Below are 16065 nucleotides of genomic sequence, written 5' to 3' on the forward strand. Positions count from 1 at the left end.
GAGTGAGAGTAGGGGAGGCAAGTCGAGCGGTAGTTTAGTTTTATGAGTTCTGTTTAAACGAAGATTGGCGCGTCTTGCCTGTTATCCTTGCTCCTTGTGATTTGAATCATAGTTCGATTGCCTTGAAATCGTAGTTGAAACTGATGTTTTACAATTCAATTTCGTCTACAATTTTTTTTCCAAATAAAATGAAAAATTATCTATAAATTAATGGAAGAAAATTCATCAGCAGGCACCCACAAATAGTTTGATGTCCATGAAGTGCATCTCACTATAGGGTCAATGAAAACAACCCGAATGTAACATATATTCTTTTACAGTAGACATTTGCTCCCACCCAGAAATAGACAAAAAACAGGTCACTGTGTGCCAAAGGTCGGACAAAGTTCGGACATGCACTGCTCAGAATGAAATGTAAATGTATTCCAACCATACCCTGGAGAGGAAACTCGTGCCCGCAAAAATCAGTACATCCCATCTCGAGCTGACACACAGATAAAAAAAAAACAACAACAACAAAAAGCTTATGCCGTTTGCCAGATGCCAAAAATAAACAAGGAAGAGAAGGACTACATATCCAGGAGCGAATAGAATGAAAAAAGTTCACGCTCAGGCAAAAACATTTCCAGCAGCCAAACATTCCAGTAAACATTGTGTACATATTTTAAGTGAAAATAACAACAAATTCCACCATTTACCCTCACTCTTTCTCCTTCCGTCGGTCCAAAAACCCCCCAACGAGTGGCCGTGTGCCGCACCGTTGACGGAGAGACGACAAGCGCAAAAGCAAAATAAAATATGCTGCCAAGAATTAAAATTCGTTGAATGATAAGGGTTAAGGTTGTTATGCTTAGGTTGCTGTGCCACCACCATTGTCCACGATTTCCACACGGCGTCCAACGGTGCACACCTTAACACCGTTTCGGAGCAGCCCGGCTCAGGCAGCCGAGGAAAGATGAAACCTATTTACATTTCGTTCTACAAACAGCTGGAAACTATGTTACATACACACACAGCCACCTACAGTCCAGTGACGTGTGGCGGTCCGGTGGACACCAAACTCAAACAAACAAACAAAACTCAAATAAATGGAAACATGGGGGAAAAATAACAAGCCCAGAAGGGGAACGATTGCAATTTTCAGTTCTTTTCTCTTCGCCTTAGAAACGTTTACAGCAAAGTGAGTGGCAATTTCCTTTCGCGAGAGCCAGCTGTGTGATTTTTTCTTTATACTGTACCCAGCACAGGGGTTCCCCTTTTTTTGCCATTCTGGGAAAATGGTTGCAAATCCTTCGAAAAAAAAAAAGTTTTTCTTTTCCCACCAATAGCGTACAAATTCCTACAGCAAACGGTTGGGTTTGGAAGAAGGTATAAAGTCAGACACATACACACGAAAACGTACACACTCTCTCTCTCTCTCTTTCTCTCTCTCTCTCTCTCTCTCTCTCTCTCTTTCTCTATCTCTCTCTCTCTCTCTCACACACACACACACACTCACACAGGCGATACATACCTCCAGTGACGACGCATATCAGCACCAGATCGCCACCCTCCTCGTAGGGTCCGGCGTGGGATGGAAGCACGACTCCAGCCTCATTATGAATTTTCGGTACATCGGGCGGTACTGTGGTAGGGAAAGGAAACGAAAAGATCCGAAAGAGAGAATCATTAGAGTAAGCGTAGACGAGATAAAAGTGGACAGTAAAACGTTTAGGTAATTGGTTGCAGGGTTAGTCAGCGTCGGCGTCTTTATATTTTTTGCCTGTTAAGCCAGACGAATACATAAGCTACGGTGTCAGTTGGTCGGGGTCGGGGCTCTGAAATGGCATGAATACGATCGAACCGTGCCTTACGCACGCCAGCCGGTGGGTAGGATGAGCGATGTAAATATATCCGACCGGCTTTGCCGACCGGTAAGCATATGTCAATCGTCCCTTATCACCGACGTACGCCACGTGAGATCCCGTTTCGATCCGACACGTTGTTAAGGGTCGGGATTATGGATGATGGTAGTAAAAATAGTAACCGTGTTGTCTGTATTTCAGCCCCTTCAGCCTCTAGATGGCCACGTGAGCAGCATAACACAAGTTATCCAAGCGCTATTATTATCCACATAATGATTGACGAAGGTTTTGTTGTGTTACGAGATAAATGATTAAATACACTGCTGAAGGTTAAGCTATCTTGCACTTATCAATTTAATTCAAACAAAGCAGTGGAGGTTGGTATGCAAACACGATTAAAGGTTATTTCGCAAGGCAATGCCTAAACTCCAAGCGACTGACGATTGCAAGTTATTTTGATAGTCAAATCTAAAGAACTTTTAAGACAATTTCCTTCTAAGCATTTATTAAAAGTATTAAACAGAGATTAACGGTTCCAGAATTATCGAATTGCGGATACATTTTAGTAGTAATATGCTCACTTTGGCACTCTGTGTTGATCACATTTATTAGCACAGCTGCACCTATTCAAACACTCATTTTGATACAGCACACGGTTCGGCTTTGGAAATAAAAATGTGTTTGTTTGCAAAATCTCCCCATAGAGAACCGAAAACGTTACAAAGATTGGTCTTTGAACATGTGTATCACATGTCCCAAATGTCAAAAGAACCTTTCCACCCGTGCTGCGCCCAAGGTTATTTAGAATGTCACGAAACACACCAAGCTACTTGCTGCATGCGACGGCTTTCCTCGGCACTATTTTTCGTTCCCATATGTTTAAACAACTGGCAAAACCCCTTAGTCGAACGCCTCCACGTAGTCGTCCCATTTGCGCCGGTTTCCTTGTTTGCGAACAAAATCGCAGCACATTTTTACCATTCAAAGGCGAAGTGAGCGCGTTACGCTAACGGCTTAAAACGTGTCGCTAAGTCTCTGGCACCATTACACGTCTGCTCGCTGCGTAACGCAGACACGCCAGTATGGCTAAGCTCGTTGCGTTTCTCGTTGTGCTGCTGTGCGGCAAACTGGCTGCTGCCGCGAGCGCAGATCTTATATCCGTTCTGGAGCAGCTGTCGGAGGGTCCGTTGGCACGGCTGCTGGATTTGAACATCGACCCACCGCCCCGAACCGCCGGCTTCACTACGCTTCTGCCCCAGAAAAGCATCCGCCTGACCTGCACCAAGACGAGGGAGCCCCGCTTCCAGGAAATATTGTTCGGCGATGTGAACCTGCAGAGCAAGCTGAACTTTTCGCTGCCGCTGACGATCGCCATCCATGGCTGGCAGGAGCGGAACCTCAGCACGTACAGCGCGCTGACGATGCCGTACCTGCGCTTCGCCAACAACACCAACTACTGCCTGCTGGACTGGAGAGCGTACTCCGAGTTTGGGTATCAGATCGCGGCCCGCCAGAGCGTACCGCTGGTGGCGCAGTATTTGTTCGGATTTTTGCAGAACCTCAGCCTGCTGTACTTCCCGCTCGAGAGGGTAACCCTGATTGGGTTCAGCATGGGTGGACAAATTGCCGGCCTGACGGGTAAGCTGCTGCCGGGCCGGCTCGGTACGATCTATGCGCTCGATCCGGCCGGTCCGCTGTTCTCGCACCCGGTCGACATCGGGCCCAGGCGCCGGCTGGATGCGTCGGACGCACAGTACGTGCAGGTGATCTACACCTCCCGCTACACGGCTGGCTTCGGGAAGGTGCTTGACGGTGCGCAGAACTTCCTGCCCAACAAGGGCTACCATCCGCAGCAGCCCTGCGCCGCAAAGGGCGACGGTTTGAGCGAACTAGCCGGGGCGCTGCAGTGCAGCCACCGGTACGCGGTGAGCCTGTTCGTGAGCAGCCTCGACCCGAACAACCCCATCATCGGCAAGAAGTGTCCGACGATCTTCGGGGCACGCGTGTGCCTAATGCCCACGAGGGATCGCCTCGGTATATATGCGCAAAGGTAGGGAAGTGCTCGAGCTTGAGCGATAGGACGGTTCGATGTAATGATGGTGTGCTTTATGTAATGCCATTTTTTTGTTTTGTTTTTCACAGAATTCGTGGCGACTTTTACTTGTAAGCGGAGTGGTAAGGGCAAGCGAATTGAAAATGCGGATAAATCTTCCCCAAACATCGTATCTTTACTTGTAGTAACAAGTGCGCCCATAAAATAGACCTTCCGTACGATCGTCCTCTTCCTACAGTCATCCGAAAAGTGGGAGCGGGTGGAAAATATGCCCGCAAGTAAGGGCACTAAAAAGTGTGGAATTTAAAGCTTAAGAAGCGCACTTAAAAGCACCACCATAAAACACGACGTGTGCTTCACGCAAACCCAACAGGTGAATAATGATGATTATGCGGCAAGGGAGGAGAGCGCAGCGCGGACGCGAGTGAGGTTTATTGTTTGCAATCACCGAAAGTGTACTGCATGCTTTGCATTTGCATAATTTAAATGTTGAGCTGTCGAATCGACGCATCGGCGCCTGGTGGCGGCGGTGTGAGCGACAGGGAATGGATGGGTGGTACGCTTTTTATGCTCCTTTCCGCCGTGTACAGCGCATCTCGCGGAATTAAAGAACGCTGCTTCCATCTTGACATGCATCGCTCTGCATCTCTTTCCTCATTCATTTCCCATATACTAAGTCAAAGAGAGAAGGAGAGAGAGAGATAGACAGTGTGAGAGAAAGAGAGCGAGCAAGTCCTTATGGTGGCATGAAAAGCAATTTCGTTGATGATAGCCACACACTGATGATTATATGCAGTAAAAACCGGCAACGCACTCACGGAAGCACCACACGGTGGGATTGCCAAGCCATCGTTTGATGTTGGTTTGCACCCTCATACACATAGCCACACACACACACCCACACTCACACACACACACATAAGGCACGGTATGTGGTGCAAAAACGGGCTTAACTAGCGAACGTGTGTCCGGGTGTCTTTTTCATTGCCATTATATTAGCGACTCTTGTGCGGTTCTGCTGCCACGCGGTGCTCTGGGCGTGATGATCGTGGTGATGGTGCATCATTTTAATGCGAACATGGCAAAAGCGGCTCAACAGATGAGCTCAAAACATATCGTTTAATGGCGTGGCATCGCTGGTGGAAGGGTTTGGTGCGGTTCTGCTGAGCCATTGCAATTATTTTACAAACGCCTTTTGTCTGATTGCGTTGGACATTGCGATGAGAGCTTAGACACACTGTGGATAAAAATAATTCATTTCCAGCACGGCGAAAAGAAAGTGTTTGCTTAACGGTTTGACTGTGGCTTCCTCGTCGTAAGAATGCACACAAATACAGACTCACACGTACACAATGCAAACACCCGCCACGAGAAGCCACAGTTGCACACAAAGCATCCTGGAACACAATTAAGCATCACACAACGGATACGCATTGTGGTCAGCACTCTTTTGGGGGAATGGAAGTCACCTCTTCTAATAATCATTTTCCGGACCCCGGGGTCCATTGTTGCGCACGCCTGAATTGCAGCTCTGCACACCCCCTGCCCGGAACTACGGTTGCGGTGGTGCATTGTTCCTGTGCAATTGTTTTCCTCCGAAAACGGGGACTTCCCAATTAAAATTCTTACCCCCCTTCACGAATGAAAGGTGCAATGAACTTGTGGCTCGTGGTTCAAACAGAATGGTTGTCGAGCGGCTGTGAGTGAAAAGCACCCGTTTCATTCATTTTAGCACCCAGTGCTTCCCAGTGCCGTTGTGCGATGCTTAGCGGCGAGTAGTATTGGTGCTTTCCGGACTTGAGCCAAACCCGTTCCTCCGTTCGGCCGGAACCATTGACGGCAAACAATGCGCACCGTGTACAAACCAAACCACCGAAGCTACGAAGAAAAGAAGAGCGTCGCACGTAGAGAGCGAGAAACATAACTCCGCAACGGTGATTGCAATTGTCAGGCGTTCTTTTCTGTAGTTCCACACGTGTTTGGCAAAAATAATACGAGAAAGGAACACAACGGGACCGGGACGTCTAACAATGGAGGGTGCTGCACTTTGGCCGGGCGAGGGGATAAAAGCCGGAAAAATGGAGCAGTCAAAGATGTACATTTCCGGATTGGCGTGGCGTGTTAGCTGCGTTTCTCGTAGTTTCGGTTTCGATTACTTACCCACAATTTCTAGATTTACATTACTATTTTTCGTAGGTGATAGCAAAAAGTCGACACGGCAACGAAAGATTCCGGCGTCCTTTTTCTGTAACGAGGCGAAAAGAGGGAAGGAAGGAATTAGAATGAGAGTAGTGTTTCCGTGTGTACGTGAAGCGTGAGCAGTCCGTCGGAAACGGATTTAGCGGTACGGCAAGCTGTTTCATTGCATCTTGTGCACTTACTCTTCCGGCTGTGACGATGTGAAAAGCGCATCTTTTGCTTGTTTTGGGTTGGGAAAGTATTGGAAATGATTATAACTGTGCATCAAGATAGTTTAAATGTAAAATGTATGAGCAAGCCGAGCATACGCTGTTGGAAAAGTATGATGAAATTTAATGATACAGATTGTTTCAACGCTCAATGTGAGGTTTATAACGTTCATTGATTCTAGTCAATTTGCTGAAGTTCTATTGAAATTTGCTTATCAATTCAAATAACTGGCATTGACCCAAGGTCCATGAAATTGAACCCATCTTCAGCTCCAGCTGGACCGTCAGGGCTCGGCTAGTCAGCAGACAGGGTACCTTCGTCGTCCTTAAGCTCCGCATTAGTCAATCCTTCGGCTGCCGATACCCAAATCCTCAAGCTCATCATCGCCTTGCCCACGGCGGTGCAAATGAGTGCAAAATTGGACCGAAATAAATGACCAATCTCCCCGGACAGCAGCAATTGAAATCTCGTTTCGCCGAAGCTAATCCACACTGAACCGAACTCGCTGCAGCAGCATTTCTTGCACGGTTGAGTGGAATTCCCTAATGATCGCAATATATTTTCTTTCCCCTCTAGTCCCGTCGACACTCTCGCGCCAATGAGCCGAACGTCTCGGCAAACGGAACGCTGGCGCTGGTTTGCCGAAGAAATAATCTTTCCATCTCCGTTGCAATACTCGGCTGCGTTGGCAATGGATTGGTCCTGAGACAGAATGGAATGGAAGCTAAAATCTGCTTTGCGGGTGTATCTATGTGTGTGTATGTTGAATGGGGGCTCGTATCGATTTGTGAATCTAATCGACAGCAGTCGTGCTTTATCACGATGCTGTGTGTGCTTTCTCGCAGTAGCAGCAGCAGCAGCAGCAGCAGCAAGAAAGAGAGACCGAAACGGGTCCGGGCCAGTCAACCGTGGGATGCACCAATTAATCGCCGATGAGATGAGCAGCAATTGATTTCGATTAAAATGCGAAATAATGCTCCCACGAACGTGACGCCTACACACGGAACGGAACCATCAAAGCCGTAGACCGCTCGTTTGGATTGGTGTATTGTTGTAGCTGGAGTGCTTTTTTGTGGAACGTATGTAATATTACTTATTTCCTTTGACACGCAAATGCTCGGGTGAGAAGAAAGGCATCCAGAGCTATAAAAATACCAACGATGCAATGAGGGAGAAAGCATTTAAACTGCTGCTACAATGAACGCTACCCTTCGAAAGGAAATGGGCTAACCGGCCAAATGCGATAGATGGCATTGCTGTGCGGAGCGGAGGGGTAAAAAATGCGACAGCAAACAGGGGGAAAAAATGGCTACTATTGAAGCGAAATGCAAATTTGTGCTCCCAGTGTCTTGTCCATCTTCTCGCGAATTTAATTCCAATCGTTTTTCAATGTGTGTTTTCGCTGGCCCATTCTTTGCCTTCAGCTGTACAGACAATTTCTAGCAGGGCGCATGGGATAGGATGGCACTACAGATTGGGCGTGCCGCGGGTGGAAGATGGGTGGGAAGTGATGGTGTGTAAAAATGGAATTTCAATTCAACAGTCCGGCGCGGGGACAGAATCTTGTGATGGCGTAATACCGAGATGAATGGAAATCACTGACGCTTGAAGTGATTGAGTGGCAGGTTTCGTTGGGAAGTAATTGGAAATGGTGGCGGTGCCGAATGGCAGGCGAAGGATGGGATCGCAAATGGGATGGACAAATATTGGGCGCTTTTTTTTTACGTCAACGTTATCATCTGTGATTGGATCTTTGGCCAGAGCGAAGCGGTAATGATGCGTAATTGAATTTGAGATGGAGAATTTTCTTCGTGAGTTTGTTATTTTTTGGTAAGATTTGTGCAATTTTAAGATATTAGCCATTGAGAAATAGTGATTGAGAAAAGCTCCATAAACAGTCAAATAATTAGAGTGGTTTTATCTGTGCGGCGTTGTGATCCGCTCGAACTTCCCTCGCTTATTCGTTCTTGCTTTGCGACGAGATAAAACTGAACGTACCTGTACAGGACTGATGACCAGCACCGCCCGGCTTTGTTCGCGTGTCGTTTTGAAGTTGGCACGATCTTCCAGGATGGCGACATCCTTCCAATGAGACGGCGAGTTGACGTGCGGTCCACGTGTATCGTAGCTGCCGGGAAGAGAGAAAAGTAAAGTAACGTGAGCATGTTTTTTACCCCCTGCAAAGCAACATAGGTGATGAACTTCCCGATAACATGTCGGCAAATTGAAATCGTTAAAAGTTACGGGCACAACAATGGGGACGGGAACCGTCGGTCTGGGGCTCGCAACAGAGAAAAAGAAATAGCCCTATTCAACGCCCCGGAAAAGCACCAACTCGCTGTACTGCACATCCCAAAATCTGTTCCCAAGGATTTGGCACGGAAATGGGACTCGTTATGATCCGGGACGAATCGATGCTCGGGCCCGTACACCCGCACCCGTGAAGTGAAGGAAAAGTCGTATAACTTTATGTACGTCCCTGGTGCGCAGTGCTGTATGTGCATGGAAATCGATTCAATATCCTCCCAGTAGCTGCTGCCCAGTACCTGGCAACGTACATTTTATTTCCGCTTGCCAAAAGCAAATACCTTCCTACTGTAGGGAAGGGCGAGACTTTTGGGTCAGGAGACTTTTGACATTTCATTCTATTGCGCTGACATGTCGTAGCAACTTCCATGGGATCGAAGGAGTCCCGTCCCAGGGAGTTGTCACATGAAAGCGGATAGTGATTTGCATCGAGCAGGAGCTGGAACCCCCGTACCGTTTCTGTGCTGCCCAGGTACCATTCTCAGGTAGCTATTACCTTCCTATCTATTTGGAGCGGTGTTTTTCTTTTTACCGATAATAGTACGATGACGATGAAGTTCCTGCTGTCGTCCCGTACCTTGCCAATGCTCCCGGTGGGTTCTACGGTTTACCAATCATACACCGAAACTCGTTAAGCACGGTTCGTGCAATGGAAAAGCAGCAAAACAACTCCGAGAAAAAGGCAACAAGATTCAATAATCTGATTTCTGCCGGGCTGGTTCAAACGGACGGGACAAAGTAATATCCCCTCGAAGGGCTGGTGGGACAAATGAAGACGTTTTTTGACAAATAGCTCGACTTTCAATCCGGCTAGTGGTCCCTGTAGACCCCAGCAAGCTTCTTTTTTATGCATCATTTTGTCCTAATTGTGTGCTCGATGAAAAACGACGAATGGAAGAGCGTTGGCTGGGGTGGAGTCCCCAACACACAGGTCGTAGCAAATTAGAACGATGCAAAAGAATAAAATTGTATTGAGTTTCATCGGCCCATCAATTGCGTTGTCTACCGGCTTCTCGTCCGGACAGTTCGTTTTCAGCTTCTCAAAGCCGCTCGGCTAAGCATAGTGCACGACCCATTTCGGTTGTCCCTGCTTGAGTGAAGAAAAACTTTGTTTTCACCCCACCCGCCTGGAAGCAACGGCGGTGTTGAGGCGGTATTGAGTTTTGTCGATAAATTGAAGTGGTTTTGCAGGATTTACGTACCGTTTGTTGGCCGCCGCATGCAATGTAGAACAGTGAAGGCATCCAGCCTGTATGGTGTACCTTTGCCGATTCCCCGCTCTGCTTGACTTGGCGCCAAGCTTACCCTCCGCAGGCCTTGACCTTATTTGAATAATCTTGCTATCGGGAGGGATCAGTGTCGATATCGGATTAGCAAACTACCCGGCCGTGGACCTGTAGCACGTACATCAAGCGCACTAGCCTCCGATCCGGTCGCCACCAATCGCTTCACCCTAGCCAAAGAGCTCCATATGTGTGAGACCGGTGTGGAGTGGTGTAGCGTACGGTTTCGTGCCTCATGCTCCGTATTGAATTTCCTGCCCCAGCCTGTTTGAAGTGTCTGGGCAATGGAAAGCAGGCTTTCGGAATCAAGAATTCATACCACCGCATGGTCCACCTTGCGCGCCGCCTCCCTCACACACTTATACAATCGAACATGAGATCCTCCAACAACGACGGAGTGGTTTGACAGCTTCTCAGCATCATCTTGAGAAGATGTTGCGTCTCAAGTGGGTTGGAACCGTTGCCGGGACCGAAGGAAAATGTATCGATACCGTTCGTCGATGAGCACTCCAAGTGCGAAGTGGCACTGTTGCAGGATGTCGGGTAGCCTTGCGGGGCTGCCGCCTGTACGAGGTATCAATTTCGAGAGGGCATCGGCTCATTGCCTACTGTGTGTTCATTAAGAAATTCGAGCTACCGGAGGGAAATGGTTCGAATTAGAGGATGGAAATGGTTCGCTCTCGGTTTGGTGCGGCAGAATCCGTTACGTCTGAAGGAGTGTGTTGTGGCTGCGCAATAGTAATAACAGGAAATGATTGTAATCGAATCGAGTTTGATGGGAAGCGTGTGCTACAATCCATCGAGCATGGAAACAAGCGCGTTTCAAGGTTTTTGGGTTGAATTTCATGCTGCGCTGTAACTGTTAATATAAATATTTTCCTTGGAAGACTTTTATTTACCGATCTACAAATAGATTTCATGGGAATGCATTAGAGTTGGCTTTGAACGTGTCCCCTCCGAGAGCCGGAGATGTGAGGAAACCTTTAAATTGCTCTGCTAACCTGCAGCTCAGCGACTTTTCCTATTAATCACCTTGATTGACAGTGTGCTCGACCATTATTCCGGAACATTATGCGAAATCGATGATCTGTTCTCCGTCAGCTACGTTCTGGGAAAGTGGGTTCCCGGCATGAGGTTCATTGTTATAATCAAGATCGTCGTTGTGTCATGGGCTGCGTTGGGACGTTGGAGATGGCAGCCCGCAAACTTCCATTAGTGTGACCCGTACCGTTTCCGCCAGCTACGGTACCCCACAACATCGGCACGGTGCTTGCTTCTGTACACATGCTCAAAAAATCCACTTCGTCACTTTTTTGTCTTCCCGGACCCGTCGCCGTGCTGTCTTTGCGGAAACCGTCTGTGCCTTCCGCACGATAAACATATTCAAATCCATCCGCTTGGCACTCCGGCCCGATGAGCTTCCTTTTACCATGCGTCTGTGTACCTTTGTGTCTGTATGTCTGTGTGTGTGCAAGATGTGTGTATGTGTGTATGTTTGACTTATATGTGGTAGCGAAAGATCTTCCCGCACGCCCACAAACCGAGGGCGAACAAATCCATTTATTTAGAAGCTCGTCGTGTTTTCGTCATCGATCACAAAAAAGAAGCCAGGAACAAGCAAGGTTGAGTGAAGCACTTTCAGGCGAGCTTCCTTGGCAGCTAAGAGCATTTCCCTTATTGCATGTGAAAAACGGTACAGCAAGATAGAGTGGGGGTAACCTGTTCTGTATGAGTGTGTGCGTGTCTGTGTGAAAGCCACTCAATATCACTATCACTTACTTTGCGTTTTACTTTTGGGCAGGGGGGGCCGTTTGAAAAGCCTTCGAAAAACGAATCCATCGAAAACGAGGCAGCTCCGACGCTTTGCAAAGATAGTCCGACGTGTAGACGATCGATCAGACGACGGTAGACGATGGCGAGTGAGGGGGGAAAGGCTCGAACGAAAAAACAAATTCCTGGCTGCCATTGCTTCCCCTCAATGGATTGTAACAAACGACGCACGACGACCTGTGTTATTTTTCTTCGCCCGTCGTGTCGGTGGCGGCGTGCAACGGGATGAAAATTTATATCCAGGATGTTCCAGGGAGATTACGATGTACGCCATGGCCATGTATTTGTTCGTGCTGGCTTTGACGATTGCGTATTTTTTTTTCCTCGCGCCAAGGAGCGTGTTATAAGCTACTCTTTAAAGCTCTGAAATGTGTGTCATTTTTAAGGGCGTACGAAATCCTGGTCACGGCACCAAACATTGCTGATTAAAGACGGAACGGAACAGCAATGATTTTGGTGGTGCAGGGAAACTCCACTTTGAAACCTGTGTACACTTTACTTTTCGTGGTAGGATGTGAAACTTTAATCGAATTATCATTCTATCTTATGCTATGTTTAGTGATAACTCGATGCATAGACAAAAATGGTTAACGTTTCATAGTTCTCAATGGCTACTCCAATTACATTTTCAATTAGTAATCATAAATGTTAGAAAACATATCACAAGAGAGCTTAGTAAATCTATATAAATAACATTAGGCCTACAGAAGCTGCTCCAGAAGCTGCCTAGACAACACCCAGTTGCAGGTTGAACAAAATGCTTTATATTGCTATAAGCTAAATATTAGATATGCATACATCTACCCTTACACCAAAAGCATCTTTTCAGCCCCATTTTCACCGCCTAAAACGAAGAAGCTTACACATTAGATTGACGAAACAACCAAGTCAGTTCCTCACGGGCAAGCGAAGTAGAACGATCGGCAGCATATAGGTAGCAACACAAATTCTATGCAAAGCCATCACTTATGAATACACAAGTATCACACCCCCAGCCCACCAACCACCTTCCATTCCATTGCCTCTACTCCTTGTACACCATGTCACACGTGAAGTCGATACCAACCAAAGGCAACCAGTGCGTATTTCAACCACGCATGGCGGAGAGCAGAATCTTGTTTGCGATCCTCATCACATATCCAATCCAATTTGCGTTTCAGTGGAGTGAGACAGAGAGTGAGAGAGAGAGAGAGAGAGAGAGAGAGAGAGAAGAGAGAGAGAGAGAGAGAGAGAGAGAGAGAGAGCGTAAGAGAGGGCGCATTTTGTGCGCACTGGGAAAGGAAACCCCGTTGGGCGTTGGGCTAAAAATCTGAACGCTCCGCAGGGTGGGAACGTTCGTTTGCCAGGTGCGTACATGAGCGTTGCCTGGCTACGGGTACGTGTTTGATGCTATTCTTACTCAATATTATTATGAAAATAGACGATATGTTTATGCTAAGGACGCTGCCTACTGGCAATGGCCCACGCAAAGCATGTGCATCCGTGGATCCGTGTGTGAGTGTGTACCGGTGGGGCTGTGGGAACCGTTTTTCCCCGTTCTCACAGACTGTTAGCTGCTCGGTGTGGGCTGATGCATGGATGTATTTTTATGTGAGATTTTTATGCAAAAAAAAAAACACACACACACTCATCTTCACTTTCCTACAAAAACAACGCTTAGACATGGCACGGAGCAACGGTGCGAAGGAAAGATGGCCGGGCGGGGTGAAATATGGTAGTTAGATTGAAAATTGTTTTTCACCCCGGCGCTCGGTGATGGTAAAGTGGCTGTGATAGCTTTGTGAATAGCTCTCTGTTTTTTTCTCTCGCTCTCTCCCTCTCTTCTCTTTGGCTGCTATGAACGGCGCCCTTGAATGTGTTGATCTTTTCATCAGTCCCAAGCTGCCGAACCTGTTTGCTACCGACTTTGTCAATGGTTTTGTAGGTGGTGGAACATAAAAAAAACCGGAATTTTCCTCTCTCAGTACGACGAACGAAACGATGCGCTGGATAAAGTTATCGATATGTAAATTATTTTTACCCATGCTTGTCCCCCTGCCCCGAATATCGAGATTGTCATCCCATCCAGCAGTGTACGACGGTGCTTCGCGCATGTGTGTGTGTGTGTGTGTGTGTGTGTTTGTGTAGGAGTTTTAACCTTCCTTTTTCTGGTTCCAGTCTAACTTCAAGTATGGCGTTTCCTGCGATACCCGCGCCCGTACGCCAGCGGGAACGTAATTGGCGATTCGGGTTTATCGGCCCGATTGCCTGGCGTCCCAAACGCTGACGCTTTTCATTCGACACGGCCACCGGGCTGGCTCGTTCGGTCGTGTAAAACGAGAAGATTGATGGTTTGAATATTTTACGATCATTTCGTCACCATCGTCAACGGCAGCAGGGTGTGGAAGGGAAAAATGGCAAGCGCAAAATGAACGGCAGCCAGAGATCAACGTGATAAGAAGGTTTCAAGCAAGACATTTCTACGGTACCTTTGTGTGTGTGTTTGTGTGTGTATGTCACCCAACGGTAAGGCCACGAATTGGCCAAAGACAAACCAGCCACACCGTAATAGCGTCGGTAGCGGGCAAAAGCGCATGAATATATTTACTCACGGGCACCCTCCCGGAGAAATGGTTTGCAAACTCACGGGAAGATTCACGGAGGGCCATAGAGTAGAACGATCGTCAATACGCGTTTCCGCTGCGACGAATCAAGTCAAAGGCACCAACCTTGAAGTGTGCAACGAGATTAGTTGTGCCATTTAGTGGGGGGTTTGAAATGTTTTTTGCTGCTGCACTCCGATACCGATCAGTGGAAATGTTGGTGAAATTGCTTCGTCTTTTGATGTGGAACCGCTTGCGTGTGCCCGCCTTGCATTCAGATCGTTTAATATCGCATTGTAAGCTTACCTGTAGATCGGCACATTGTCCTTGTACCACACCACTAGCAGGATGCGATCGTTCGTGAGATTGGACGAGACGTCGCATTTGATTTGGGCCGTCTCGTTGACCAGCACCTTCTCCAGGTGAGTCGGCACATCTGAAACGATGGACAGGGAATGCGAAAGGAAATGATTAAATAACCGGGTCAGTGAGCATGGTCGTTTGCGAGTGGAAAGCTTCCACCTCCGTCCTGGTCTCTACAGCATGTTATTGCTCTTCTATTTCTCTCTCACACACATACAAAAAAAAAAGAGCTCCAACCTCAATTTACGTGCTTTATAAATATAACCATTGACATGCTCGAAACCCATCCATCACGACTGGTCCGCTATTAATTAGGTCGAATTAAAGGTGATTGTTCTCGCAAAACAAAGCGTGGGCCACGTGGACAGCATAAGCCTAAATTCCCTTCTCTTTTTACCTGTCCGCGTGTATTTGTGTGTGGCTGTGTGTGTGTTTGCGTCACCATGGTTGGTTGATTGAATGATAAGCACCGAGAAAGGTTTTCCATTCTCTGTTCGGCCTTTCATACGCCAGTACGCTTTGGCACGGAAGTATCAATGCGAGGTCAAACTAACTGCTCATTACATGGGGCAGATAAAACGAGCTGCCTGACCGTGAAAGTCCCTTTCCGAGCAACGATTGATGAATGGCACCGCACGGGGATGTCCATTTGGCTGTCGTGCCTAATGATGATAATAATGTTTCCTCTCGATGTTCGTAGCAATCATAGCGATACTTATCATTAGGCTCGGACCTTTTGGGATTGGGTCCATTATCGTACTATTTTTGCTACAGAAATGTCTGCCCCAAATTTGCCATTTTATCGATTGTTATGATGATATGCTATGAAAGCTGAGGTAGTTGGAATATCTATTAATTGTAATATTTCGTATGACATTCCTGTTTCATCCTCAGCACGGTAAAGCATCGCTTTTTAAACCAATTTCTAGCTAGAATTCAATATAAAATAATTTTTCGTTCCATTGCAATCCTGCATCCATTGCAATGCTTTTTTATGAATGATCCATCAGCTTACCTCAAAACGTTTTCAAAAGGCTACAAAACAGTGCTTGCTGGGAGAGCCACAGAGCTATCTAAGCCTCGCATTGAAATGCGTAAATGTTGTTTTAAAACAACTCTTCTTGTTCTTCTTCTTGTTTGGCTCAACAACCGATGCCGGTCAAGGCCCTGCCAACCCACTTGTGGGGTTGGCTTTCAGTGACTTTTTGATTTCCCCTCATAGCAGGATAGTCAGTCCTACGTATGGCGGCACGGTCTATTTGGGGCTTGAACCCATGACGGGCATGTTGTCAAGTCGAACGAGTTGACGACTGTACCACCAGACCGGCTATTTAACACAACTAATGTTTTTTTTTTCGATTCAACATTCAATTTTCCATGGTTATAAGAAGAAC

The 16065-nt window shown here is 47.1% G+C and overlaps 2 protein-coding genes across 9 annotated transcripts in view; one reads left to right on the forward strand and one right to left on the reverse strand.

The window, feature by feature from the left end:
* Positions 1–16065, reverse strand: part of LOC121587995 (hemicentin-1) — a 188369-nt gene that overhangs the window by 112043 nt on the left and 60261 nt on the right. For all 8 annotated transcript variants that reach the window (XM_041905427.1, XM_041905431.1, XM_041905428.1 and 5 more), the window contains exons 3-6: positions 14615–14744; positions 8305–8434; positions 6058–6142; positions 1514–1624 (exon numbers count right to left, since the gene is read on the reverse strand). In XM_041905427.1, coding sequence (XP_041761361.1) covers positions 1514–1624; positions 6058–6142; positions 8305–8434; positions 14615–14744 — 456 coding nt within the window. The remainder of the gene's footprint in view (positions 1–1513; positions 1625–6057; positions 6143–8304; positions 8435–14614; positions 14745–16065) is intronic.
* LOC121587996 (phospholipase A1 member A-like) lies at positions 2843–4106 on the forward strand. The gene is made up of 2 exons (XM_041905436.1): positions 2843–3894; positions 3987–4106. The coding sequence occupies exons 1-2, from the start codon at positions 2927–2929 to the stop codon at positions 4009–4011; spliced, it is 993 nt and encodes a 330-aa protein (XP_041761370.1). The 5' UTR covers positions 2843–2926; the 3' UTR covers positions 4012–4106.

The sequence above is a fragment of the Anopheles merus genome, chromosome 2R, assembly GCF_017562075.2.
Source record: "Anopheles merus strain MAF chromosome 2R, AmerM5.1, whole genome shotgun sequence".
NCBI lineage: Eukaryota > Metazoa > Arthropoda > Insecta > Diptera > Culicidae > Anopheles > Anopheles merus.